This window comes from Perca fluviatilis, chromosome 22 (genome assembly GCF_010015445.1).
Source record: "Perca fluviatilis chromosome 22, GENO_Pfluv_1.0, whole genome shotgun sequence".
Taxonomy (NCBI): Eukaryota; Metazoa; Chordata; class Actinopteri; order Perciformes; family Percidae; genus Perca; species Perca fluviatilis.
The window spans coordinates 19615115-19639855 of NC_053133.1; the positions used below are offsets into that span (position 1 = coordinate 19615115).

At 40.2% G+C, this 24741-nt stretch overlaps 1 protein-coding gene across 8 annotated transcripts in view; it reads left to right on the forward strand.

The window, feature by feature from the left end:
* LOC120552347 (SWI/SNF-related matrix-associated actin-dependent regulator of chromatin subfamily D member 3) overlaps nt 1–22091 on the forward strand; it is a 36522-nt gene extending 14431 nt beyond the window's left edge. For 2 of the 8 annotated variants that reach the window (XM_039790326.1, XM_039790322.1), the window contains exons 2-14: nt 3236–3447; nt 7456–7545; nt 9460–9502; nt 11601–11723; nt 12007–12132; nt 12806–12901; nt 15299–15427; nt 15683–15844; nt 16106–16203; nt 16907–17042; nt 17718–17840; nt 19141–19242; nt 19350–22091. In XM_039790326.1, the coding sequence (XP_039646260.1) occupies nt 3236–3447; nt 7456–7545; nt 9460–9502; nt 11601–11723; nt 12007–12132; nt 12806–12901; nt 15299–15427; nt 15683–15844; nt 16106–16203; nt 16907–17042; nt 17718–17840; nt 19141–19242; nt 19350–19403 (1494 nt within the window). In that variant the 3' untranslated portion in view covers nt 19404–22091. The remainder of the gene's footprint in view (nt 1–3235; nt 3448–7455; nt 7546–9459; nt 9503–11600; nt 11724–12006; nt 12133–12805; nt 12902–15298; nt 15428–15682; nt 15845–16105; nt 16204–16906; nt 17043–17717; nt 17841–19140; nt 19243–19349) is intronic. The other 6 variants (XM_039790323.1, XM_039790325.1, XM_039790324.1 and 3 more) reach the window with 6 other exon arrangements.
* The last annotated feature ends 2650 nt before the right edge of the window (nt 22092–24741 follow it).

Consider the following 24741-nt stretch of genomic DNA (forward strand, 5'->3'; position numbering starts at 1 on the left):
GCTGAGCTCCGGGCACAGTGTTGGAGTCAGTTCAGCAGGTCACATTATAAATTACCACTCATTGTGTGTGTGGAGTTAGGGGAAACTCATCCTACACATTATCCAGCTATGGTTTTCTGTTATCTGAATGGCTCAAATTCTCCACGCAGACGCTTGTAAGAGAACGTCTGGCTGCTGAGAGTCTGGTCTGTTTGGGTGTTATTGTCCAGCTTAGGTAGGAAGGAGATAGAAAAAGAAGGGGGTCTGTTGAAGCTCCACGAGGTGACAAGATTCAAGCGGGAGGCCCCGACCATATGTTGTCTTATCCTCTCCCGTTCGGAGATCCTTCTCAGTTGCTTTGACCCCCAATATTCCCCCCCCCCCCCCGCCGAATAAACTCCCAGCCAGAGTGACAGCGACGCCTGCTTGAGCTTCTTATCACAGGATCTCTGCTTGGTCACCATTTCAAAGGGCACATAGTACGCCAGTCTTAGCCTCTCGTATGCTGTTATGAGTTATTAAATCGCCCTGTGAATACATGCATTGACATTTGAACCCAGTTTGATATCTAGTTTTCTTTTTGTGCCCTCCCTGCTGTTTATTACCTTCTTCTTTGTTTGTTTTTTCACGTGTTTGTGGACAGTCTAAAGATCAAATCTGAAATGTGTTTGTACCTAATCCACATGTAGAGATGACAAACGGTATGGAATGTTGGAAAAACGTGAGCTTATAAAACTCCTGATTTGTATCCTTCAGCTGTCCTCTCTCTCTCTCTCTCTCTCTCTCCAACATTTATTCATTCTGTTACAAAATGTAGCAGGCAGTTTCTTTGCCGATTTGAAAGAGGACATTTGATGGTTAAACATTCGGGTCTGTTAAGTCACATCTCTGCTAAACAACGAGGTTTAGATGTTTTTTTGAATAATAGAATGGTAGAAGAAGAAGAAGAATAGACTGAGCATCTTTCATGGTTTAAAAAATGTCCAATTTGACAAGTTGTCTTCCTTTGTAGAATATTTATAGTTTGATATTAACTGAGAAACCGCCAATGATTGTCATATTATTGGATCAATTTTTGGTCATAATGCATTTGACTGGTGGAGGACCTTCACTCAAGCTCTGTATTTATGCACAGTTTTGATGTACTTGTATTCAATTTCCTCCACGTTATGCGACTTTACTCTTCCATACTTTATAATAAATACTTTACTACATTTATCTAGAAGTTATAGCTACTTTTTTTGGATAAAGACTTTATATACAAACCCTGCGATGATCTTAAGGACTATGACGCATTGTTATAAATCATACCGTACAACACTCAGGGTCGGATCAACCTGTTAGGCGGCCCCGGAGCAAAAGTAAGCCATGGGGCCCTTATCGGACCCCTCACCCTCCCTCTTACCCCTGGGTTCCCCAATTTAGCATTTGATTAAATGCAAAATTATGTAAAAACATACAGCATTTAGACATAACATCAACTAGAGCTGGGCAATATAACAAATTAATTTGATTAATTTACCTTTTTGGTTTTGGATAAGGTGTAAAATGTTATTACAAGGTGCACAAAAACTTTTTTTTTCAGTCAGAAAAGTCACGTGGCTGGCTACTTTAGCTGTCTTGAGTCATGACAGACTTTTCTGCTGTATCTGTAATTAAACTGAATATTAAATGTAATGTCCGTGTTCTGCTTAGTTATCTGATGGTGTTTAGCTGTATGAGATAACCGGTATTTTCTGTGTTTACATTACGACAGCCTTGTAAACTATGCAGGTATTTTATTATGCTCGCTCAACTCTCTTGCACATAAACCCATAAATGAATCTGATGTTTCAATCATATTTGAGTTTTGAGTTTTGCAGAGAAAACTAAATCTATTCAAATCATAAATTGTCCACTAAGCTTTTAAAAAATAATCTCGATTTTATGGCCATATTGGCCAGCCGTAGGATAACCTGAAATTTGAAAGGAATTACAGCAAAGTCATAGTAAAGAGAGTCTTTAGCTTCAGTAATGTGATGTATTTCAGAAGGATTAGAACTTGGAAAATGTATTCCTTCCGCCTCTGATGCATTTAAAGTCATAAAATGGTATTATATTAGAAGACATACAGTTCTTCACACATAGTAGGAGGTCTGTGCTGTCGTTCAGAGGAGTCAAAGGATTTTTTTCTATCACACAAACCATAATTTGGTTTTCAGACAATAAACTGAGGCGGGAGGCAGCTGTTGCTATGGGAGTGACAAGCACAGGTGAGAGTTCCCCAGTTGTTCCCGGGCGTCAAGACGGGAGTGTGAGACTGTGGGCCCAGACACTGTTGGCATTGTTTAGGTGTGTGTGTGTGTGTGTGTGTGTGTGTGTGTGTGTGTGTGTGTGTGTGTGTGTGTGTGTGTGTGTGTGTGTGTGTGTGTGTGTGTGTGTGTGTGTGTGAGAAAGACTAAATGAAGATTTTTCTCTATTTTTCAGCCGTCAATATTTTTTTTTTGTTTAAAGCAGACAACAGAACCAAAAATAAGATGGAAACAAAACAATGCTGCTTATTGAACTGCTCAGTGCAGTTCTTGTTTCTGACATTTTCTGGAAACCCAGTGTTAAAAAGACAGAATAGCATCAGTTTTCCAAATGTTTCAAAATGAATGTATCTCACACACCACTGGCAGGAGGATTTCTTCGATACTTTTAGGGCTCAAAACTTGCTTGTACGTGCTCCATATTTCATGTTGGTGTCTAATGTCGACCGTCTAACACAAACAAATCCCATATTAGATTGCACGTCCTTTAACGTTTTACTACACAATTCCGTTCATGTTTACAGCCCCAGATGGTTACAATTCAAAACCGAAATCGTGTAATTTGACGTCACACAATTGCTTAATGTTTACCAACTTAACTGTTATCTGATTACTGAAATGTTACCAAATGTTACAAAAGATAGGTGACTCGATAGGAGTTTCAATAGAACCAGAGCAGACACCAGAATTTGATTTTAAATACTAGAAATGTGTGAGGTCTGGATGAGGAGCTGTCTTTGTTGCAGCTCGACTTTGTCAGATAGGATGAGTGTGTTTACAAAAACCTTCTTAGTCCACCTTGAATCCATCAGAAGGAAATGCATAAAAGTTGCAATTGATCTAATGTTTCCTTTGTTATATTTTTAGAAGCACTAATTTGTGATTATAATTAATCAGAAAAACACAGTGAAGAATCTTTTCTACATGTATTTGACCCGTCTTTTCTCCTGTTTTCTCTTCCCAAGCGTCCTGGCATGCCGTCTGGAGCGAGGATGCCCCACCAGGGAGCTCCCATGGGCCCCCCCGGCCCACCGTACGGAGGGAGCCCGGCGGTGCGGCCCGGCCTGCCCTCCCCGGTGATGGAGCCCAGTCGTAAGAGGCCTGCACCCTCCCAGCAGGTCCAGCAGCAGCAGCAGCAACAGCAGCAGCAGCAAGCCGTCCAGAGCCGGGCCAGAAAGTGAGTCTGAGAACTAGTCAACCTTCAACTCCTACCTAATCACTGCACGGCTTGCATATAGAAATCCTTATTTGTCTGATTTTGTGTGGAATGATTGAGATCATAAACAGGCCATGGTTTCACTTTGAACTAGTCTGATATAAATCTTCAAAACCAAACATGGAAATGGTCATGATTCATGTGCAGGCAATGAAGTAAGACCTGGGCATCGGACCACAATATCTTTTAGCACCAACTGTACTACATACCAAAAGCTGGTATGAAATTCTTTAACAGATTCTTATATTCTGATCACACAATTCCAGATTAAACTCATAATTTTCCTCATTTTAGACTTGATGTCATTCAGCTGCTTGTGTTAAGACAACATTAAACACAAATCATTTGTTAAATTATAAAAAGGGTTTGAAAAAAAACCAACTAATGTATATTCCTGTTAGTAGGTATTAGATAAGGAATATATTTAATGGTCCAGAAACATAGCTGTCATAGGTAACATTTGTTTTAAGATTATTTTTTGGGACATTTTAGGCCTTTATTTGTGTAGGACATCTTAGACTTGAAAGGGGAGAGAGAAGGGGAATGACATGCAGCAAAGGGCCGCAGGCCAGATTCGAAACCACGGCCGCTGCGTCAAGGAGTAAACCTCCATATATGGGCCCCCGCTCTACCAGGTGAGCTAACCAGGCGCCAGTATGGTTAACATTTCTAACAATGTTATGTCACATATAGATTATGTTACAGTAAAGGTGGAGTCTGAGATTCGAATCCAGTACACTTTTTTGTCAAATTCAGCGAATATCTCCTGACTGTCCGCCAGCTGTCCGTTCTGTGTGTGTGCTGAAAAAATATCTGGTCTTCATACACAGTGGTGTGTATAAAGTGGTGGAGCAAGTGGCAGACATTGTTATCCCTAGTGCCACAACAACAACAACAACATAACAAGAGAAAGGCGAAATATTTTCTAGACTGAACGCACAGAACAAATTTATTATACGATCATGGAATAATAAGAAAAAAGATTATATAACAATTATAATAAGTTACAGCCCTACAGTACAAGACAGCCACAGTGGTCATACCTGTACCAAACCATTTCCACACTGTGATCTCATGGAATCTGATTAAAAAATAAAATAAAAAACATTTTTATGAGAAGTGAAACCTTGACCTTTGTGTGTCTCTGTACAGCTTTTATTTCAATGTGTGTTTTGAATCTCTCCCACTGCTCCTTTTTGTTATTGTTGCATCCTTAGCAATCCTCACTGCTCTGTGCATCCACTTCTCACCATCCCAACTGCTGCTGTGACTGAATGTTTCCCCTCTGTTCGCTCTTCATGGGTTTTTGTTGTCTCGTTTGCCCAGTGGTCTTATCTTTGTGATGTCCATGCTGTTGTCTGCAGGCGTCCAGGCTCTAGTACTTCTATTAGTACTATCTATTGTCTGCTACTTGACAAAGGATCTGAACATCAGTATCCCAGGCATGCACACACACACACACACACACACACACACACACACAGTGGATGGATGTCTGTTAGGAGACAAGTGTGTGGCAGGTTTGGTCATTAGAAAGGAGATCAATATGCTCACTCAGTGGACCTCTGTCCCTCTCGGTTTCATTCTCTCAGTATCTGCAGCACGATTGATCCGCTTACAATTAAGCAGGCTTGTCGAACAGGCTTGTCCTGCATCGGGGCCTCAACCCCCAGAGCAGCCTGGCTGGCTGCGGAGGGTCTGATCGATGGTCCAGGGTGACTTGTCCAGGTGTCTGTCTCTCTCTCTCTCTCTCTCTCTCCTCTCTCTCTCTCGCTCTCTGTTGCGAGAGAGTGTGTGTCCTCTGGCAAACAAGTTGATGCTCCAGCTCTACTCCATCCAGCTCAGACCCCACGCGGCTGCCAGCTGAGGGCGGCCCACCTGTGTTTGCAGTGTCATTGAGACCTTATGGTCCCAGCGACACTCGCTCTGCGGAACAAACACTGTCCTACGCAAAGCTGCTGCTAAAAATAGGATTTAATTCCAGTTTGCTTTGCATAAAGTGCTATGAATACTCAACCTTGTGTCCTAGGAATTACGTTTGTATACTACTAATTTGTTTTCCCAAATAGGGACACTTTTTGTGCTCTAGGATGCACCTTATGTCTCATAGGCAGATGGTGGGCAAAGGACTCTGACACCAGTCCGGTTACGTGACTTGGATAATACATAAATTAACAAGCTTTTCTTATTATGTTAAAAGAAAACAGCAAATTCATAGTATATAGATTACATTTCTAGGAGACAGGGTTGGAAAACTTTTGTATCGCACAAAACACACAATGAGGTAAAAATGTAGATTTCATGTAGAGGCTAATTAATAGCATAGTCATCTGTGAGGTTTCGTCTTGTGTGTGTGCTTTAAAATGTTTTCTTAAAGGTGAGAAAAATCTGTCAGAAATAATGCAGCATCATCCTGGGCATAACATTTCAGATGCATATTAAAATATTAACATAACTCATTTGCAAAGTTGATGCCATGTGGAAAGAAATCTTTTCACATTTAGAAAAGTCACATTTTTATACAAACAACATTTTTGCTTGTCTTTAATGCCAAGTGGTTACTAATTATTGTAGTTCTTGTGTTTTATCACGGTGGGCCATTGTATCACAAAGGCTGAGGGTAAATTCCACAAAACTGTTCTGCGGTTTCACATTTTTAAGAGTCGAATGACAGCTACCGATCTGAGTTACCACACCTTTTTTTAGATTACGTGTTTTAGCACCAGTTCAGTTCAATTTCTTTCCCCCTAAAAGGTTCTATTTCTTTTAAGATTATTTTTTCGGCATTTATTCAACAGGACAGCTGAAGATATGAAAGGGGAGAGGGGGGAATGACATGCAGCAAAGGGCCACAGGTCAGAGTCGAACCCTGGGCCTGCTGCGTCGAGGAGTAACCCTCTACATATGGGTGCCCGCTCTACCAACTGAGCCATCCAAGCACCCTAAAAGGTTCTATTTCTTAAAGAGTAACGTAACACCAAGATGAAGACCGTTGTTTCAGTTACCTCCTCTGGATGAAAGTTTCAGATTTGTGACAAAGTGTGTAACCATATCCAACAGTGTTGTCAAGGTGCACTGACTCACAAGAACAATGTAACAACTGGAGTGATTTTTAGCTGGTGTTAAGTTACTCTTGAAGGATCTGCTCCTTTGTTCTTGCGAACCCAGCTTCACCATCTCCTCCCATAGTTTGGTGCACAGTTCGGGATTTATTTTTTATTTTTATTTGAGCTTGTAGTTCCAATGAAGTATTACTGTATTATTTATAAAGTCCTGATTTTTTATATGAACCTCTGAACCTTGTTTTTTTATGTTTTGGTTTTTGTCCTTGAAGTAACCTAAAAATGTTCCTTGCTGCTGTTGATGCTTGTTATAGGACACCCAGGGTTGCTTAGGAGCATTGCTAGCTTTATGCGATAATGAAACAGGTTTCTTGGTCCTAGGCCAGCTGTTTTAAGGTGGTGACAGTGGAAATGCAAAAAGGTGTCAGTAGAATGCATGTTGTCTTCATCCGCACATTACTTCATCAATGCAGCATCCATATTTGCAATTCAGAACCGAGCGATAGAGCTGAACTCGCACACTGCCTGTTTGCTCCTTCTCCTGTGATACACAAGTTCCCAGTGTGTCTGTTGTCGGTGTATTGTCTGTCTGTGTGTGTGAAGCATGATTGTTTTGGTTCACAGAGAAACTTTGTTGAATGAGCGTGTCCCTCAGATGAGCAGGATGCCTCCCTGCTCCTCCTCTGCTGCACATTGTGCGTGCATGGACACAGTTACACGCCCATTCCAGTGCCTGCCCTTGTCTGACTTTTAGAGTTTGCACCTACTAACAGACCCTTGAACTTAACACACATCCAGACATACAAACAGCCAGAACCACCAGGTGTTCCCCCTCTGACATCGTACTTGAGTGTGTGTCTCGCCACAACTCTAATCGGACAACCTTCGAATCCTCACCAATTCTTAGGAAGCCAGTTGGATTCCCCGGAGCCAATGAGATGCCGGCGAGGCAGATGGACATGAGAGAGCCCCAATCAGATCCCACGCTCGGATCAAAGTAGGAGTTTATTCTGCTGCATGTCTTACGTTTGATGACTCTGGCCTATTTAGCATTTCACCCGAGCCCAGCACTCCCTGAATGAGTTGTTTTGGCCAACCATACGTTCAGGCTTAGAAGTTGACCCCCTAAAATGTAATGGTGCATGCTTTAGACTGGAGCATGGCATGATGGAAACAGTTTGTTTCAGCCCGAACAGAAACTTAAACTAGAATCCAATCTCAAACCCCTTTTTAAGAACAGTTTCAAATGGCGGATTGTTGTGATGCAGGTTTGTGTTTTCCTTTGCAATGCACTCCCAGATCTTTCAATTGTCCTTGCAGCAGGCTTGTTTCAGTATTTGGCATGTTGATGGAACATTCTGCTTCACAGACCGTTTCAGTGCTCTGTGATAGGAAATGTGTCTACACTGCAAAAAAAAAAAAAATCCCCTTCTACAAAAAAGAAAAAATATGTAATCTAAAGAAAATTTCAGGTAAGCAAAAGATTTTGAACTAGCATAGAAATAAGCCCACTACGAAAGTCCATCTACCCTTGGAAGGAATCGTTTGATATTTTGGGAATGTGCATATTCACTTGTTGCAGAGAGACAAATGAGGAGATCATTAGCGCAATACTAAATATGAAGCTACCAGGCAGTTAGCTTAGCTTAGCACAAAGACTGGGAACAGGGGGAAACAGCCTGGCTCTGTTTGAAGGTAACAAGATCCACCTACCAGCAACTCTGAAGCTCACTAATTTACATGTTACATCTTGTTTGTTAAATCTGTGCAAAAAATTAAGTGTAAAAATTATAAGTTGTGTTTTCACAGAGCTATGTGTCATTTTTACACTTAGTTTTTGTACAGTCTAAACAATGGAGATGTGTTAATTGGTGAGTGTAGCGCTGCTTGCAGGTGGATTTTGTTGCTTTTTGACATAGCCAGGCTAGCTGTTTTCCCGTTTTCATTCTTTCTGCTAAGCTAAGCTAACCACCCCTGGCTGTTGCCTTATATTTAGCGGACAGATATGAGAGTTGTATCAATCTTTTCATCTAACAATCTCAGCAAAAAGACTTGATAAAAGCGGTGAACCTTGACAGATTCACAATGGAGGTGTTTGATAGTAGATTGTCTTTTAGTTCAGCTCAATTTAAGAGATAATATCCTAAAACAGAACTATGGTGAAGAATCTGAAATCTTTGAAATAAGACACAAATTGTTTTTTCTTCTTTACACCTTTCGACGTAACACCTCACATTGCAAGGTCCTTTATTTTTGATGAGAAAAATGTTATTAAATCATCCTAAAATAAATCATTCTGACCTCCTTCTGCAGGCAACAACAACAGAACACTTGCATGAATTAATATATCACAGGTGTCCACAGATTAAATATTATAAGGACATGTTTAATATAGAAGGAAGCTGTAGTGTTGTTTTTGTAATCAGTGTCATCGAGTAAGAGTTCTGACAAAGGCACCAACTTGGCACATTCTTATAGTTCTTAGTCCCTCCCTGGTAAGTATAAAAAACATGGTGTCGTTAGACTGATGTTATTCTATGTGAGAACACACACATACATTCCCCTCTGTGAAAATCATTCCTAACCCCCGTGTGTGTGTGTGTGTGTGTGTGTGTGTGTGTGTGTGTGTGTGTGTGTGTGTGTGTGTGTGTGTGTGTGTGTGTGTGTGTGACTTTTTTGGCTGTTAGAGGCTCTCATTCAGCAGGTGGACCGTTGCATTTCAGATACCACACACAAACACATTACCATATACACACACACACACACACACACACACACACAGAGACACACAAACAGCTGGGATGCTGGGGTGCTGGATATGGCCCAGCATTTTAGCAGATGGCCTGGGTGCTACGCTATCAGTCACCATAGTAACATGCTCTCTTTTCCCTCTTTCTCTCCCTCTCTCTAGTGCTAAGAGAAGGAAAATGGCAGACAAGATTCTTCCGCAAAGGGTGAGGCTGCATATTTTTTACCTTTGTTGCTGTGTTTTTTTGTGTGTGTATATGTGTGTGTAATTATCTTTTGAGTGCAACACAGAAAAATCCTGGTCGGTTTTTGATGTCAGGGGTTCTTGGAATGCGCAGAGGGCCAGATGATTATGTGTTATTTCCAAATGACGAGAGAGAGGATGAGGGGGCGATCAGGAGATTTTAGGCCATTTTGTTTAGGGTTTCATTCTGTTATTTGGATAGTGGCGTATTGATTTAAATTGGAGTAGTTAGCGGGATATGGCGGAGACTCAACCGCAAGTAGAACCGAAAGAGAACCACCATGTTGCCACAGGTGAGTCTGTGCCGACTGAGGTTGAGATTTTCATCCCGTAGTTTTTGGCCCTCACCACATCCTGACCAGCATACAGAACACTTTCACACTGAAACTATGGAGGTCTGGAGACTGTGAGCGTCTTGGCTCAGGTCTTATCCCCTAACATAACCCAGACAGAGATAGCAGTAGGCTTGGCTGGGGCACCACTCCACAACAATGAGTCACGGACAGGGAATGTCTGCCACACTCTGTCTGCTCGGCACCTCGGCCCGGTGAAAGGCTTTGAGATGGAGATAGAGAAGGAATGAGAGGGAACAATAAAGGCAGCCATTTAGAAAGAAACATGAAAGAGGGAAGAAGAGGAGGAAGGGAGGAGAAGGAGCGAACTGTAGGTGTGTGTGTGTGTGTGTGTGTGTGTGTGTGTGTGTGTGTGTGTGTGTGTGTGTGTGTGTGTGTGTGTGTGTGTGTGTGTGTGTGTGTGTGTGTGTGTGTGTGTGTGTGTGTGTGTACAGTTTGGTAAGTAAGCAGCAGCCCTTGATGCTCCGAGGACTTTCATCGGTATGGTAATGTCTGAGTCCTGGCTGGTTGGCTGCACACTCTGCATCTCATTTTTATTCCCCAATGTCCCCAGGATGGTGTGGTCCGCCGTATTAATGGTGGGCTGGGCAGCAGTTTTGGAGTCTCATATAGAGCAAATATTGTACAGTTATCTGATGACGTTTTTATGGGATGACAAGGTTTTAAGTCCTTAGTCTCCTCAAACTTGTTTTGTGTCACAGGTGTACGTCAGTATTTTTGGACATTAAATGTCGCGGATCCTGGAGAGATCGGGGGAGAGAGAGGGGGGAGCATCATACAACATTAGTCCCTGGCTGGAGTCGAATCGGGGGCATTAGAGCTCATGGTCAGGACCTTAGACCCCTAGTCCACCAGGGTGCCTGACCTACTGTATGAACCCCACTAACCTGGCGGTGGCTCAGTCAGGAGCAGCCAAACTTTGTTAAAACCCTCCCAACTTTATTTGAAATTATAGTGGAGATCCCAAACCTTCTAAAAATAAATGAGCAATTATGTTTGGCTGACTTTTTGGGGAAATGTGTATAGAATGATTCACAAGCCATCAATACAATTTCTATTTGATGCAAAGGTGCAGCTGTAGAAATACTAGAGTCTTGGGTTATTTAACTCAGTCTCAATGATGAAAATAACTGTTTGTAACAGAGAAATTAAAGGAATAGTTTGACATTTTGTGAAATTTGCCTATTTGAATTTCTTGCAGAGTTAGATGAGAAGATTCATATCTGTTCTCATTCTCATATCTGTTTGTTCAATATGGAGCTACAGCTAGCGGCTTAGCTAAACATAAACACTGGAAACTTAGGGAAACAGCTTGCCTGGCACTGTCCAAAGGTAACAAACTCCAGACCCCCAAAACTAGAATGTGTCATTTTAACATTTTAGTTTTTGTACCGATTAAAAAACAAAATATATCATGTTAATAAGTGAGCTTTAGAGGTGCTGGTACCTTTAGCTTTACCTTTAGGGTTAGTTAGTTAGTTTACACTCTTTATGCTAAGCTAAGCTAACCGGCTGCTGCCAGCAGCTTTATATGTACTGTATCTTCTCATCTAACTCGACAAAAACCCAAATAAGAATTCTTACTTTCCTGATATTCAATATTATTCCTTGAAGCAAAACTAAATGTTATGTGGCTAAAATCTGACTTCTTAATCTTGTGTGCGTGATGTAAAGTTTTTAACGTCAGATCTTCTTCCCTCTGAGCAGATCCGTGAGCTGGTCCCCGAGTCTCAGGCCTACATGGATCTGCTGGCATTTGAGCGCAAACTGGACCAGACCATCATGCGCAAACGTGTGGACATCCAGGAGGCACTGAAGAGACCAATGAAGGTAAGGAAAAAAAATCAGGAGCCAGTGAGCTGTCCTCAAGGTGTCATTTTTACACCTCAACATGCACTGAAAGATCTTAAAATTGTTAACAACTAATGAACCTTTTTTGTAAGACTGAAGCCTCATTTGATGCCTTGACTGTTGTTATATTAAAGCACTATTTTAATCTGCCGTTACATTGAGCTCATCAGTTCCGATGGGGCACCTGCAGCTTGGCATTTACAGTTAAGTTTTTGTGAAATGTCCGTTTAATTTGTGGTGTTTTTATGTGCCCTTGTGTCAGCAGCAGAAGCGTAAACTGAGGCTTTACATATCGAACACGTTTAACCCTGCCAGACCCGACGCTGATGACTCAGATGGCAGCATTGCATCGTGGGAACTCCGAGTAGAGGGGAAGTTGCTGGACGACGTAAGTTTTGTTCATCTAAAATATACAGTGCAAGTTTTTATACCTATGCTATTTAATACATAGCCAATTTAAAAGTGAAATAACTTAAAAAAAATAATAATAATGATTTCTGTGAAAACTGATTTGCTGCAGGGTGTAGTATTATGTCATCAAATATATATAAATAAGAGAGATATTATAATCATTTAGTTTGAAAGTGTGCCATTCTGGGTCGTTTTTGGTCAGCAGTCACTCTCATCACTAATGATGTGCTCAAACAATTTAGGACAGAAAAGTATTGGCTGGCTCAGAATATAAAATGAATGACAGATGTTGTCATTAGAGAGGCTGTAGATGCAGCTTGAAAAGCAGAATGATCTTACATTTGTCTTGGACCATAAGCTCCCCTTCAAAAAGCTCTGATGTTCTTAGCAGTCCGGGGCAAGGCTGTCATCTCACAGCGGTCGGAAGCATTTAGGTTTCACTAACCACAAATATTTCTGGTTGAGCTGGGAGGAAGTGGACCCTGAGAATATCTAGTGTCTCACTCTCCTTCTGGTCTCACTCGGCCTCTTGTGGGGTTATGATGAGTGGCGTTGCTATAAGCAGAGACACGCCGACGAATGTTTTCTTTTTGCTTCTGTGTGTCTGTTTTTAGACATTAATTGACCACCTCTCCCTGTCCGTTTCACAGCCGGGGAAACAGAAGAAGAAGTTTTCTTCGTTTTTCAAGAGCCTGGTGATTGAGCTGGACAAAGACCTCTACGGTCCTGACAACCACCTGGTTGAGGTCAGTTCAAACAACGACAACCAGAGGCTCTTTTTAGACGCTATCTGATCGACCTTTTACCCGCTGTTACAAAACGACTGCAGACTTTTTAGTGTTTGTCGTGATGATGCCAAGAAAATATGTCTACTCAGTCTTCAAAAGTGACTCTAAAAACATACTACTACTTACTAATACGCTTATTCTTTTTATTGCCGAGAAATAAGCAGAAGATCGATACCACTCCCGAATATCTATATGTTAAATATGAAGCTCGTTATCGTGTAGCTCCCCAAAAAAATATTTGTGTTTTTTTCACTGTGGCTTAGTTAGTTTTATGTCTTTGACATTCAAATCCAGACAGCTTGTTTGGCACTTTTTGTATGCGGCTCAAATCAGTGAATGCAGTCAGAGTCAGTGAAAGCCTCTTTATAATGCAGAGGTGAGACGTTCACTGAAAATAGTTAGTTTGTAATGTCTGATTATGTCTAGAGCTGCAATCACCTCAACGAACCTGGTCCTTTTTTGTTTTTACACCCCATTAGATAAATACAAAGAAACAGGCAGGAAACAAACATGCCCTCTCTCTCTTTTTAATAATTTGTTGTTTTTTTTACAACAGACAACATTGCAAGGTTGTTTAAACATGCAGATATGAGAGCGGAGAAATCAAATATTAAAAACAACCATTAGCTGCCCTTTACTTTGTATCTTCACAAAATGTATTGACTTCAAAAAAACACTTCAGAAGTTCCAAAGTGAAATTTATGACTTCTCAAGGTTTCTCCTTTTAAGAGGATATTTTGGCAAGGCTCTCAGGTGCATGGCTTTGAATGATTTTCCATCAAAAGAATTTTGTCTGTACCTTGAGGTACAATCAGAACTTAATCTGTTCTAATTCAGCCATTGGTTGGAGGAAACCATTCCTCTGTATTGCATGCCAAGGTACTACAATCCACTGTACTGAAGATGGCGCTTAAAGTGCTTTCTTTTGTTTCTTAGCCATTAAGATAAAATGTAAAAAGCATTTCATCTGAAGTTCGATACAGACGAGGTTCTGATATATGTAAAAACAAAGACTAAAACGCAGAATCTTATGAAAATAGTTTTTTATTTATTTTTTTATTTTGTTATTTCACTTCAAGTCTGCGCTGTCAGCGTGATCCTAAGTGTGATTGAACATTCAGCTGCACAGCCACATGGTTAACCTTTTGCTATCTTGGTTTCTTAGCACATTGTTCAGAAATGGAAAACCACCAAACCACAGACTATGTGCTCTAGAACAAGAGCAAGGCTGCTAGATATAGGTGCACTCAATTGACTTTGTTGTACATTTGTTAATTGTGCCAAATCTCCTGCTTCAAACAGTCTGCAGCTCCCTTTAAACACCCGAAAACTTGGTTTAAAATCTTAAGTATTTTTTCTATAACATTCAATATTAAACAATCAAAGTTAAAGTCAAATTAGCTGTTATGTAAAACTGTAACACTCAATAAGGCTAACATCAGCATGGGCAGTTTTGTTTACCATGTTCACCATCTCATGTTTAGTGTGCTAGTATGCTAGCATTTGCTAATTAGCACTACACACAAGTACAGCAGAGGAAATGTAATTAGTTTTGCAGGATTGTGATCAAAAAGCAAAGTATTGAACAAATTAGAATTGAAACCTGTTAAAGATGGAAACAAATGAAAGGAATAAATATTGTTTGTTCAAAAAAAAAGTCATGTACAGTGTATGGCTGTATACATGTCTATATACAGTTTATACAGCGTGCAGAATTTATATTTGCCAATAATGGATGATATGTACATGTTAAAGCACATTGTGTATTTTAAACTGTAAATTTATCATTTATAGTTTGTTGGTAAATAGATGTTTAAGTGGTTTAATAGGAAGCTGATTAAGGAGAAAAAAGTTTTCAGGGCCTTTAAAGCAGGAATTAATCAGCAATTCTGATTAAAGGTGCTCCAAGCAATGTTGGGTGACGTTACTTCTTGTTGACGTTCAAAGTATTTTCAAACAAAACGAAGACTCCCGCCTCCTCATCCCGTTCTCTCCCTTCTGTGCTTCAGCGCTCTAACCCCCCCCCCCAATCCTTCTTGTCCGTTATTGGCTGAACACTGGAACACGGTTTGTGTATGTTTGCATGGTCCAGGTTGGACTACTTTGTTTTTGTTGGCGTGTGTGGACCCTATGCTGTCTACGGAGACCGCGTTTTTTTACAGTGTGTTCAGGGGACCGGCAGCTCGCGGATAGCGAGGAGATGTTTGCTGTACGTGACAAAAAAATGTTGTAGCCTAAAAAACGCGTGACATCGCTTAGAGTACCTTTAATAAAGTGTGAAACAAGCCGAAAAAAATAATATGTGAATCAAAAGAAATTCAGTGTGAATAAACCACCTCAGTTTGGGGTGTGTAGTCAAAGCGTGGTGCCTTGCTCTTTCAGTGGCACCGCACGCCCACCACTCAGGAGACGGACGGCTTCCAGGTGAAAAGGCCGGGGGACGTGAGCGTGCGCTGCACTCTGCTGCTGATGCTGGACTACCAGGTGAGGGCGCCACACACTCTCACAACTCTGTGACTAATCCATGCCATTGAAACCAGCTGTTGTCGTGACAACATGCAGGCCTCACATCGCTGATAACCACCAGTCTACAGAAACATTACAGAGTGCATTAAAGACTCCATTTCCAACCTGACGTCCGTCTCCAAATATGATAAGGTTGTCTGGTGTGATGATGTAAAGGCTCCGAGGTGGGCGGTTGTATAGAAGTGTTGTAATGCGATTATATCGTCTCCGCAGCCTCCCCAGTTTAAGCTGGACCCTCGCCTGGCTCGCCTGCTTGGCATTCACACTCAGGCTCGCTCCTGCATCATCCAGGCCCTCTGGCAATACGTCAAGACCAACAAGCTGCAGGACTCCCATGACAAGGAGTACATCAACTGTGACAAGTATTTCCAACAGGTATGGGACTCTCTGTGCTATAAGTCACACGGTGGTTGCATAAATATTAATATCAGTGTTGCTGAAAATATGATATTACTGGAACAACATGAGTAACATGAAATATATCTATCTTGCAATACTGACTTCTGTAATTTCGAAATTATACATAATACAAACTCCACTTTATACATTTTTTTTTAGCAAAATCAATTAACCTAGCTACAGTTATCATTACACACCTATGTGTATGAACACAGATATTTTCACGCTCCTCCACAGATCTTTGACTGCCCTCGACTGAAGTTCTCTGAGATCCCTCAGCGCCTCACCAACCTCCTTTTACCCCCCGACCCCATCGTCATCAACCACGTCATCAGGTAGATTCCTGTTGTACTGTATATATAAATGTTAATAAACGATGAAAAGCCTCACTGAGATCAAAAATCTCTTTTTTTCGAGATTCCCCTGCCCAAGACACAAGTATGAAGAAGTATGTTTAACGTTTTGAGTGTATGTTTTGTACATGTATGTTTTTCCCTTTTACTGAACCCAAAGTTGTCTTGCTCCTTTGGTATTTGTGCTATGATGTTGTTTTTCTCCCTGAAAAAAGTGACATTTTAAAAATATATTATATTAAAATAGCTTTTTGTTTTTCTCAGTGTTCAAATGTCTCTTCAAGCTTTTTCAGAGTAGTTTTGGTGTATTGTTTTTCTTGTATTTTCAATTAACTTTATTACTAAACATAAAAATAGAATCATTTTAAATTTAAAGTAATAACATGAATAAACCACAACTGGTGGCCATTATACATCATAAACAATATGTGGTAGCTGACTGTATAGTCAAAACCCGAATTCATGTTGTTTGTAGGTTTGTAAACAAAGATGTACTATTACTGAGTTGTGTTATTCACTTTACAAAAGAAAAGGAAAAAAGAAAAGACCCTTCTAATTAGGGAAGATGGATTCAGTAATATTGCAGGCACCATGACTTGCTTTTAAGAATTTGTTGAAAGGTCTCGCTCTCTCTAGGTTCTGTAATGATTTTCTTCTGCATAAATTAACGTTTGCTTTCTGTCAGCGTGGATCCCAACGACCAGAAGAAGACGGCCTGCTACGACATTGACGTGGAGGTGGAAGACCCCCTGAAGGGTCAGATGAGCAGCTTCCTCCTCTCCACCGCCAACCAGCAGGAGATCGCCTCACTCGACAACAAGGTGAGATCACCAGCATCTCAGAATACATACTCTGGATTGATTTACCTTCGATGCTGTAAATCTCTCTAAACTGCCTTTTGGGAACAACCAATTTTACAGGAGCTTTTGTTTTATTGAAGTAGTTCGCTTGTAATGGATTTCACACCCTTCTATTTTAAACGTTTGACCAAGATTTATGTTTAACAGACACATTTTAACTTTTAAAACTGGCGTTTTTTTTGCTGTGTGTGTGTGAGCAGGAAGGAAGAAGATACAAAATACATACATGAGCATTAGCATGATGGCAGAGATGTACCTCTTTCTATGTAACAAATTATTTTCCTCATTCACCTATACTTTTGAGAATATTGCCATATTGCAGAACTGCCTGTATTGAAGTGCAGTCGATATTGTGGGCAGGTTTGGAGACTCTACGTTCAGCAGTTTACTCACCTTTTCATCTGTTGTTTTTCTGATGTTTACATCTGTATGAACCCAACATTTTCAGTATGAACCCCAAAATTTTCAGGAGGAACTCTGTATTTCCTATTTGTGAAAATTGTAGTTCTAAGACCTGATACATAATCATTTTTACTAGATTTTGTCGTATTTGGATATTTTTATCAGGATACATAGATTATTCAGCTGTAGTTGTTTTAGTTCTTGAACTATAGTATGTAACTGCTCCTCTTTCAGATCCATGAGACCATCGAGTCCATCAACCAGCTGAAGATCCAGAGGGACTTCATGCTCAGTTTCTCCAGAGATCCCAAGGGCTACATCCAGGACTGGCTTAAATCCCAGAGCCGAGACCTTAAGGTTCGATATTTATGTCGCTCCTTTCGTAACTTAAAGTTCCATTGAAACAACTCGCTGCCTTTATTTGGACATATGTTCAAGATATTGGGGTAGATTATAAAATGCAAAGGGTCTGACAGCTGTAGTTATTAGTCACTTTGAATATCATGGTTTCGTATACAAAATATGTTTTCAGTTTGTGAAAGATTATGCATTATGGATTAATTGTTAATTAATTGTAGATTTAACTACCCAAAAATAGTTAGAATTATCTACATTTTCACCACCTACAACATAAAATGCTGCTCACACAGTAATGCTTACATAATAAGATAAATTCCCACTGACAAACCATTCTGCCGCCTTTTACTTCTACGTGCTTCTACTTAAATCTCTTATATGAAGCATTTCCGCATTAAAATGTCTAAAAACGACTATGTTTTGTTGAGTTGTGTACTTACATTATCCCAAATGTTTCCCACAATGTTCAAACTTGTAGAAATAAAATGTTATGTAAGGACATTTGGTCGCCTGTCAATGGCGTCAATCATAACCTTTAACCAATCTAGCTAGTTTACTCTAGCTTTCGGCTTGCTTGCTAACGTGGACGGATTGCTAGCCAATGTAGCAAAATACTGTCTTTAGTGGATACCGTCAACTACTTCCTCCCAGGGCTGATCTAGCTAGTAAATTGGCTAACGTTAGCTTGCCGTTTGCAAATTACTTTACAAGCTAACGTTACAAAGCAGCCAACGCCAGCTCCATGAAGTGTAATAACAGCTAGCTGGCTAACTCTAGCTTGCTCACTAACCAGTTAGCTACCAGCACATGTATACAGAATCTTAGCTAACTAATTATGTAGGAAACACTGCTTCTGTTTGATTAGTATGACATAACATGAATAACGTTACTTAGCGTAGCATGAACAGAACTGTAATACATTAGCTTGTCTGTAACTCTGTGAACATTGTTTCTGCCTGAGTCACGTCTACATTTTTAACAGTAATTGTGGTTGGCAATAAAAACAACTCCCATGATCCCAAGCTACTTCACGACGTCATCAAAAAGTTTGTCTTTCGTTATTTATTTGATGGAGAGACCTTAATACATCCATGGGAGAGACCCCTAACAGCGGCAGAAAACTACATATTGTATGTTTAAATTAGATTTTGAAAGACTTTTACTTGTAGTGGAGTAATTTTCCCCTGTGGTATGCTGCGTTTACTTAAGTAAAAGATCTGAATACTTATTGTCACATATAATATTAACGCTGGTTATTAATAAGTCCTATCATTAATGATGTCCTTCTCATTGGCTGTAGTTAATGACAGACGTGGTGGGGAACCCTGAAGAGGAGAGGAGGGCAGCGTTTTACCACGAGCCTTGGTCCCAGGAGGCGGTCAGCCGCTATTTCTACTGCAAGGTGAGGAATTATCTTTTACACTCACTTCACAACAACTTCTTATCTCTGCCTCTACATGCCTCTACAGCTTACATGACATATTTCTTCTTCTCTTCTTTCCTCAACAGATCCAGCAGAGGAGACAGGAGCTGGAACAGGCCTTAGCTGTCCGCAACACCTAAACCACCAAGGCCCTCCTGAATCTCTGCATCTGATTTCAGAGCTGCGTGTGTTTGGATGTGTGTAAGGCCTTCGCTGTAGTCTGGTGAAACCTAATACCTCTAAAAATGTCAGTTACTAAAAAAAAAAAAAAATACTTTTGTCTTAGTGATAAAAGAAAATACAAATTCAGAAGTTTTTCCAAAGTTTTGAAATCAAAGGGAAATTAGAGGAGGAGGTTTTCTCATGACAGCAGCGTATGGAAGCCCAGATCTCGATGCAGATATGCCTCCACTGCATATTTGTTCCGTTTTGTGCAGGACTGTGAGGACATCTTCATTAACAGCATGTGTTCAGCTGCACCCTCAGCCACAATCATCCTCAGACTCACAAAACAAAATCTAAAAAAATAAAAAAACAAACCTCCTCTTTGTCACTACTCTCTGCTTTTGCAAACACATCACAAACTCTAAAGCGGCAGCTCACGCACCGCTGCGTTTTTTTAGATTCTCGAGAAAAGCGTTTGCTGCTGTGTCCGACAGAAAGGTACAGGATGTAACTCGTCGTCACAGTCAATCCTCACAGCGCTCCGGATGAGTCTTCATATTTTATGTTTTCCAACTCTTTCTGAAATGGCTTTATTGTTTGATTGTAAGTGTGACTGTGTGTGTGCTTTTGTTTGTTCTCATTAGGAGAGTGTTTTTGATTAACTACACCAGCAAAGTCGAGATTACAGTGTGACGCATTGGGTTGCAGGGAATCAATTCTATCTATAAACCTGAGGTGTGGATTTCATTCATTGTCAGGTTTGAGTGAGTCAATTGGAAAACCTCCAATGTGTCTCATTTTCAGACTGCCATGTTGCTCATTTTAATCATGTTCGCCAGTAAACTGTTTTATTTTTGCAGTAATTCCAACAACAGTATTAGGTAAGTTAACGTTAAGTTAAAAGTATTATCACAGCACAAATAGTGTTTTAATGAAGGAGAAACAACATTTGATCAACAAAATTGTACCTTTTTCTTTACTTAATCAGCAAAATGACAAATATGCCTATACATGTTGGGACTTGATCTGTTTTGTCAGAAGTCGCTCAATGCCTCTTCCTTGTGTAGTATTTTGCCAGTTAATGTCCTGAAGGTGTTACCAAAGGTTGCAACAAGAAGATGAGAAACATGATCACTGAAATAGAAGTGGGCAAAAATCTTCACCTGGGTTTAACAGAAATTGCTAAACGTCTCCTTGTACGGTGTTCATAAAAGAATCTGAACAATCTGGGTAGTTTGACAGAGAGGATTTACTCTCAAATATTTGCCTTTTGTAGCCAATTAGGCCTCAGGTAGTTGTAAACAAACTCTAAAATGAAAAAAAGAAGTTATTGTAATGAACACTTAAGCCCAGGTCTGGAGAAGGAGTTTGTCCATTTCTATAATTTTTATGTTACATGAAGAAGAAAAAACTTTTTATGTGAATATGTTTTCCCTTAAGAGGGCCAACTGTACAGTATACGACAGACTATTTGTGTTTGTTTCGGGGGGATTTGGGGAGGGGGGCTGTGTAACATGGTGCATTATGGGAGCTCCATGAGTTTTGAATTAGTAGGGCAGGAATGTTAGTGTTCCTCTGTGTACTATCTTGGGTTGGGGTGATTTATTTTAGGTCTATCCCGTAACTATCGTGGGAGCTAGAAGCTGCAACAGAGAAAGACCTCCCTCGCTTTCAATCTCAGTAGCTGTAACACATGATATAATCTGTACAGATCTCCTTTTACACTTTTTTTAATGACACTTGACTTGTATGTATATGTTGTAATGTCAGATGGAAGATTTTTTTTTCCTCTCACGGCAGTCTGAGCTCGAACCTTTTCTGGGTTTCTTTGAACTGTGCTGTCATTCTTTTGTCGGGACTCTCTTCTCATCATGGGTGAGACCCTCTTCATTAGCCCAGCATACACAAAAAGAGATTGGATGCTTTCACGATGACCTATGCATGCTCCATGGACATTAATACTCCATCTGTTAAGATAGTATGTGTAAATATAAAAAGCTGGCATAGCAGTCTGTGTGACGAGCAAAAGACTTTTGTTGAAATGCCTTCTGGAAACCTTTTTGCCAAAAATGATATGCCCTACCAGCAACTAACTGTAGGTGTGATTTTTCTAATTTGTGTTTTTGTTGCTAGGACTAAGTTATATTAACTGCACTCATTAGAGGAGAAACGGTAGTCATTGGTAGTATTTTAGTCCTGTGTCTGACCCGGAATGATTTGTCTTTGTATGGCCAGGGCATTCACATTGTTGTCATACAGTCACTTATTCACTTGCACCCTCTTGTGGAGGAAACTAGAAGCTGCAACTCCTGGGTAACCTCAGCTTTGAGCACCACAGTGTCAGAATATATGAAAATGTTAACACGACTACTGTGTCTCCTGTTACTAAACCCTGACATACTGTTGACATGTTTGTCCCACTCCCTGCATGTGTTTGTGAAGAGTGGGTACTGCTCTTTCTCTCTGTTTACACTGTTGTCCGAGCGTCACCAACAGGGAGATACTAGTATACACAACACTGTATATCTGTAAAGAGCAAACTTGTTTGGTGATTACATTTAACTAAAAAAAAAGAAAGAGAAAAAAAAGGGAAAAAAAGCTGTGACATTGCGAGACAGTCTGGATGTAAATAAAGAAGCGCTTGCCAAAGTTTGTAAATGCCATGATATCTTAAGTGTCTTTTTTTCACCTTTTTACACATCAACGTGGAGGCACTTTTTGTGCATACAAGAGAAACTTTACTTACCTCTAAAGGTAAATGATATAAGATTGTTTTAGGTGCTTTGCTGCAACAATTTACATATAAATAAATGTATTAAACTGAGCCTCTTAAACCTACATTACGTCTAAATGTGTGACAGGGTGGTAATATGCTTTAAAAATACCATTTCAAATTAATGTCGGGATGCTTTTTTGATATTTTATTAAAAGAAAACAAGTTTCATACTCGATTCCTAAAGCTACAAGCTGGAGAACTGATCCTTTAATATGTGATGTTTCTGCCATTGCTCCACACCAAGACAAACTAAATAAAAATAAGGCTGGTTTACATCTGGTTTAGCAACGCTAGATTGACGAGATTCAGCATTCTGTAGAAATAATATCTAAGAATCAGTGATAGCACTTTAACACTGCACATTTACAAGCAAATCCTCGTATTTTAAATTTGCAATTAATCGTGATTAATCACAGCCCATGACTGATTAACTTGATTACATTTTTTAATCAATTGACAGCACTAGTACATGTACAGTAAATGTCATTGGGATTAATATAAGTAAGATATTAGGCAGTTGAAGTGCCTCTTGTTTCAACATCTAAAGGTTATAAAAGTTACTTTTTGTAAAGTTTATCACAAAGTGAACTGGGTTGAATTTTGAATCAATGAAGTCATGAGACTGAACTAAAAAAGGGGGCAAAATTCTTCAGGAAACATTTAGCTATTTATTTTATATGTAATATGACTTCATACATTACGCTGTATGTTCTGCTGCAGGATCACACATTTATATTTGATGAGTAATCCACAAAGGAACGTGTATTACACATTTTGCCTCTGACACCCAGGTGTGTTTCTCCTCATTCACCATGTGGAGATACACAAAACAGTGTGTTTAGTTAGTGTTTGATACATACAGTTCTGGATTAACAATGCAATAGCATAATTAATGGAGACATCCTTTCATTTTACTTCTACTTTTACTTGGCCTTGTCAACAGCGGCTTTAAAGCAGAGGATTGTTTAGCTGCCTGTAGTGGTGGAGTTTTGGGGTCTTAATGCACTTTTGTTCAATTTAAAAAGAACAGAAGTGTTTGCTTAAACTGTTCCCTACTAAAGATCTGGAGGGTATATGCAGATTATTTCATTTGGAACAAGTTCTAGCTATTTTCTTTTACAAACTTTATAGAGTATAGTATACCTATCACATCATATGTCAAGTCAAGGCACAATGCATCATTATTAGTTTTGTAATTTTCTATAAGTAAAAGGTTAAATCTACCAATCTTTTCAACTTTCAGTGTACGGTAGATATTATATAGTTCTTACTGTGTGCTAATTCATCACAGTATGAGCTGACTTGATATGAGGACATATACTGGTATTCCAGTTCTGCAGACAGCTGTGCTTTTACCTCTGATCAATCAAAACATATCCCTGGCCTGTCTAAACTACCTGACTCTGTAATTATGGTAAATGATAAAACTGATTTAAAAAATGATGTGACTTTAATAAACAGTTATTATACTCAAACACGTGAAGGCCAAAATGACTCAAATGCAGCCTTTGACATCCACATCTTACCACAGCAGCACTCCTTAAATGACATAAAATGAAGTTGTTTTTTTTCCATATTGCAAATCGATGCCATTAGGGGTGGAATCTTATAAGGCAGTATCCAATTATGCAAATAGTTATGCAGCCCTGCTAAATTACCCCGTCACTAAAAGAACACTTTCATGCTCTGCATCAGTACAGTGTACATTTTTAGTGAGTTACATTTCCTGCACGAGCAAGGAGTTTCTCAGAAGGTGGCAGACAGGCATTTTATTGTTCACTGACCACACCACAAGGAAGCAGGTGGAGGCCATTTCCACAGCGTATTGCAGCGTTGGTGTAATGTTGACTGCAGACCACCTCAGAAAGAGCCTCTTTCACTCTGCTGCTCCGCTATTCTCCCGACAACCCTCACATGGAGAAGTTTGGTGGGTGGGGGAGGTTAAGGGGCCTCAGTGCGGTCGTCACACCCCTTTAGAGAAGAGGAGGAGGGAAAGGAGGCTGTGTGAAGTAAGCCATTCAGCTAGTTCAACCATCTAGCTGCGAAGGTTACCCACCCACACCACGGGCAGACCTTGGCTACGTACGACCCCCCCTCTGGGCACTGGGTTCACTTCTCTCCCTAAAGACATCTGTGTACGGAATACTCGCCCAAACCCAGGGAGGCCCAGGCCGGGGTGGAGATTTACTGACTTAATGTGGGGAGACAAGGCGGGGCAGGCTGCTTTGGAACAAACTGTTCAATGCCTCCAGGCGCTGCAGTACAACTTTTAGGCAAACCAGAAAGGCTACATTATATTAGGCTACATTATAATGCTCTGAATATGAGCACGCCATCACTGCTACGCCATTACTACTGGCCGCAAGATTCCTGCCATATTGCCTTTTCTTCAGCTCCGCCAAGCAGATAACAGATACCTCAAGGAGGGGCTGTTCAAGCATGCTGCATTGCAGATCCTATAAACAGTTGTCTCTCTGTCTAATGAGACTGAAACAAACATGTTAAGACTCAGAACAGTATGAATGAAGAAACAACTC